We start from the raw sequence: 4,357 nt of genomic DNA, 5'->3' as shown, positions 1-4,357 counted from the left end.
GGAACTGCGCGCAACATCCGCGCTCGGCGGTCAGGATCTGCTTCCTTTGCGCATCGCCTCTCTAGTATCCGGTCTCTCCTCTGGATTTACATTGGTGTCGGCCGGGAGGGAAAGATGCTTGCGACGCGGAAAACCGTTGCAGCAGACTTTTGAAAGTTCATCGTCGATCAACGGGTAGTAAACCCCTCCATCGTGTTCATATGTTGTCGTGTCACTGAGCTGATCAATGACACCAGTCCCTTTCTGTCGCACACAGCTTAAAGGGTTTAGCGCTGTACACGATTCCCCATTGTGGCTCCAATGACGGTGCCTCCAGTCCGGGCGGAGACGTGAAGGTGAAGCGTTGAAGTAGGGTCGTGAAGAAGAGAAACAGCTGCATCTTTGCCAGCGCTTCCCCGGCGCACACGCGCGGACCTTGAAAAGTCGACAAGGATGATGTCGTGTTATTCAGCAGAAGCATTTATGCGTATCTGTATTTCTAATGTATGAAATTATAATTTGAATATGCAGCGTGTACTCCCACGTTGGATTGTAATCGCATTAAAGATAATTTCGCTGCAGAATTATTTGATATTACTCACATGGACGGACCGGAGGCTGTGCTCGCACTGCTGCAGTTATAAATAGGAAAAATCGGTTGCAATTGAAATCAGTACATGAGTGAATCGCTCGCGTACGTGTACACTTATATACCGCCCCGTACTCAACACTTACCTGTACCAATCACTCACCTGTAATAAACACTCATCCCGCAGCAAACACTTCTGTACCAGAACCGCAAACACCTAGCTGTACTAAACACTCACCTCTACCAATCACTTGACTGTACTAAATTCCGCTCCTATACTAGAACCCAACCCAGACCTAACACTCACCCGAACTAATCTCTCACCCGTACTAATCTCTCACTCGTACTAATCTCTCACCCGTACTAATCTCATACTAAACTCACCCATACTAAACTCACCCGTACTAAGCTTTCACCCGTACTAAACTCACCCGTACTAATCTCTTAACCGAACTGATCTCGCACCCGTACTAATATCGCACCCGTACTAATCTCTCACCCGTACTAATCTTTTACCCGTACTAGACTCGCCCGTACTAAACCCACTCATACTAAACTCTAAACTAAACTCATACTTACTAAACTCATCCGTACTAAACTCACCCATACTAAACTCACCCGTACTAAACTCATCCGTACTAAACTCACCTGTACTAAACTCACCCGTACTAATCTCTCAACCGTACTAATCTATCACCCGTACTAATTTCTCAATCGAACATATTTCTCACCCGTACTAATCTGATCTGTACTAAACTCATCCATACTAAACTCGCCCGTACTAAACTCATCCGTACTAAACTTACCCGTACTAAACTCACCTGTACTAACTCTCCTGTACTAACTCTCCTGTACTAACTCTCCTCCTTACTCCTTACTGCTCATCGCACTAAACACCTTGCCGTACTAAGCATTCACTACCACTAACCACTCGTCTGTGTTAAGCATTCAGTAATTGCTCACCTGTACTACGCGTTCACATATACTAAGCACTCACCTGTACTAAGCTCTCACCTGTACTAACCACTCCACTGTACTACCACTCACCTGTACTAAGAACTCACCTGTACTAACCACTCCACTGTACTAACCACTCACCTGTACTAAGCACTCACCTGTACTAACCGCTTACATATACTAAGCACTCACCTGTACTAACCACTCACCTGTACAGACATCACTCACCTGTACAAACCACTCACCTGTACTAACCATGTACAGGTGAAGTGTCTGTTAGTACAGTGGAGTTCTTTAGTAAGTTAAGTGATCGTGGTTAGATACAGTTGGAGTTGTTAGTACAGGCTTGAGCAGCTTTGTTACAGGTGATTGTATAGTATATGTGAAACGCGCGTTAGTTACAGTGTGAAAGTGATCTTATTAGATGCAAGCGTGTTAGGATCAGGTGTATGTGCTTAGTAACAGGTGAAGTGGGTGTAGTACAAGTGGTGAGTGGTTTAGATACAGTGGAATTGGTTTAGTACAGCTGTGATCGTGCTTAGTACAGTTGAGTGGCTTAGTATATTGTAAACGGTTAGTACAGTGTGAGTGTTTAGTATATTAGCGCTTTAAGTACACGCGTTGATCTGTGGTTAAGTACACTGGAGTGGTTAGTACAGGTGAGTCTTAGTGCAGAGTGATTGTGAGTTAGTACAGGTGATGAGCTTATTATTTTGTGAGTGGTTCGGTACATGCTGAGGGATTAGTTACAGTGTGAGTGTCCGTTATTACAGGTGATGTGTTAGTACAGGTGAGTGCTTAGTACAGGGTGAAATGGTTATGTACAGTTCGTGCAGTGGCTAGTACAGGTTGAGGTCGGTTAGCTAGCATTGTGAGCGATTGTGCAGGTGAGTGGTTAGTACCAGTGGAGCTGAGTAGTTAACAGGTGAGCAATTGCTGAATGCGTTACACAGAGGACGGATGTGGTCTCAGTGGTAAGTGAATGCTTTAGCTACTGCATAGGTGTTTCATGTGCGACGAGCAGTTTAAGGAGTAAAAGGAGGGCGAGTTAGTCAGTAGTGAGTTTAGTAAGGGTGAGTTTTTAGTAGGTGTGAGTTTTAGCTACAAGTGAGTTTAGTACGGATGAGTTTAGTACGAGGTGAGTTTAGTTATGTGTGAGTTAGTACGATGAGATTAAGTACGGGGTGAGTTATAGTACGGTATGCGTTTAGTACGGTGCGAGTTTATTATGGTGTGAGTTTAGTACGAGATGAGATTAAGTACTGGGTGGAGAAATTAGTACGGGTTGAGATAATTAGTACGGTTGACGAGCAATTTAGTACGGATTGAGTTTAGTACTGCGCGTGAGTTTAGTACGGCGTGAGATTAGTACGAGGTGTGTTTCTAGTACTGGGTGCAGTTCTAGTATGGATTGAGTTTAGTATGAAGATGGGGTTCTAGGTACGTGGGTGAGTTTTAGTATGGTAAAGAATTAGTACGGTATGAGAGATTAGTCCGCGTGCGGTTAGTTCGGGTTAAGGAATTAGTACGGGTGAGTTTTAGTAGGTGGAATTTAGTATGGGCTTGAGTTTTCAGTACGGGTGAGCTTTATACGGGTGAAAGTCTTGTTGACGGTCTGTGAGGGAGATTAGTTCGCGTTGAGAGATTACCTACAGGTGGAGTTTAGTACGGTTAGTGAGTTTAGTAAGCTGTGAGTTTAGTACGGATTGAGTTTAGCTTTACAGGTGAGTTAGTACGGATGAGTTTAGTACGGGTGGATTTAGTATGGGCTGAGTTTCAGTTACGGATGAGTTTAGTACAGATGTAGTTTCGCACATGTGTGTGGTTTAGTCATGGAGTGAGTTTAGTAGTGATATGAGATTAGTAATGGGTGAGAGCATTAGTACGGGGTTGAGAGATTGAGATAACGAGTGGATGAGATATAGTACGAAGTGTGAGAGTATTTAGTTCGGTGTGGTGTTTAAGGTATGGGTTGGGTTCTAGTATAGGAGCGGAATTTTAGTTACAGTCATAGTGTGATGGTTAGATGATGGTGAAGTGTTTAGTACAGTCCTAGGCGTTATTGATGTTTCTGGCTACAGAAGGGTTTTGTTGCAGGGATGAGTGTTTATTGTAGTGATTTATAGTGTAGTATATAAGTGTACACGCTACCGCGAGCGATTCATCTATGTACTGATTTCAATTCAACCCGATTTTTTCCTTATTATATAACTGCAGCAGCGCGGCACAGCCTCCGGTCCGTCATCTCGTGTAGTATATCAAATAATTCTGCAGATGTCGAAATTATCTTTTAATGCGATTACAATCCATAACGTGGGGTAACGCTGCATAGTTCATAATTATAAATTTATACATTTAGAAAGAACTATCACGCATAAAGTTTGCTTCTGCTGAATAACACGACATACATCCCGTTGTCGATCTTTTCAAGGTCCGCGCCTGTGTGCGCCGGGCAGGAAGCGCTGGCAAGATGCAGCCTGTTTCTCTTCTTACGACCCTTACTTGCACGCGTTCACCTTCAATCAGTTCTCCCGCCCGGAGCTGGAGGACACCGTCATTGGGCCACCAATGGAGATGGGTTACAGCCGCTAAACCTTTAAGCTGTGTGCGACAGACAGAATAGGAGACTGGTAGTCATATTGATCAGCTCTAGTGACAACGAAACATATGGAACACGGATGGAGGGTTTTCTACCCGATTGAATCAGACAGTTTATGAACTTTCAAAAGTCTGCCTGCATACGTTTTTTTCCGCGCGCAGCATTCTATCCTACCGCCGACACCTGTTAAAATCTAAGCATAGCAGTTGTGTGTCCAACAGGCCAGCGAAACT

The 4,357-nt window shown here is 44.1% G+C and overlaps 1 protein-coding gene across 1 annotated transcript in view; it reads right to left on the bottom strand.

Annotated features, from left to right (window-relative positions):
* Positions 1-29: 29 nt before the first annotated feature.
* The window catches only part of LOC106821071 (cytochrome P450 2J5-like), an 11,741-nt gene continuing 7,413 nt past the window's right edge, over positions 30-4,357 (bottom strand). Inside the window, exon 8 of the mRNA XM_014825715.1 lies at positions 30-414. Coding sequence (XP_014681201.1) covers positions 224-414 — 191 coding nt within the window. The 3' untranslated portion in view covers positions 30-223. The remainder of the gene's footprint in view (positions 415-4,357) is intronic.

Source organism: Priapulus caudatus, unplaced genomic scaffold (genome assembly GCF_000485595.1).
Source record: "Priapulus caudatus unplaced genomic scaffold, Priapulus_caudatus-5.0.1 Scaffold58, whole genome shotgun sequence".
Classification (NCBI taxonomy): domain Eukaryota; kingdom Metazoa; phylum Priapulida; class Priapulimorpha; order Priapulimorphida; family Priapulidae; genus Priapulus; species Priapulus caudatus.
This window is presented reverse-complemented; position numbering and strand designations above follow the sequence as displayed.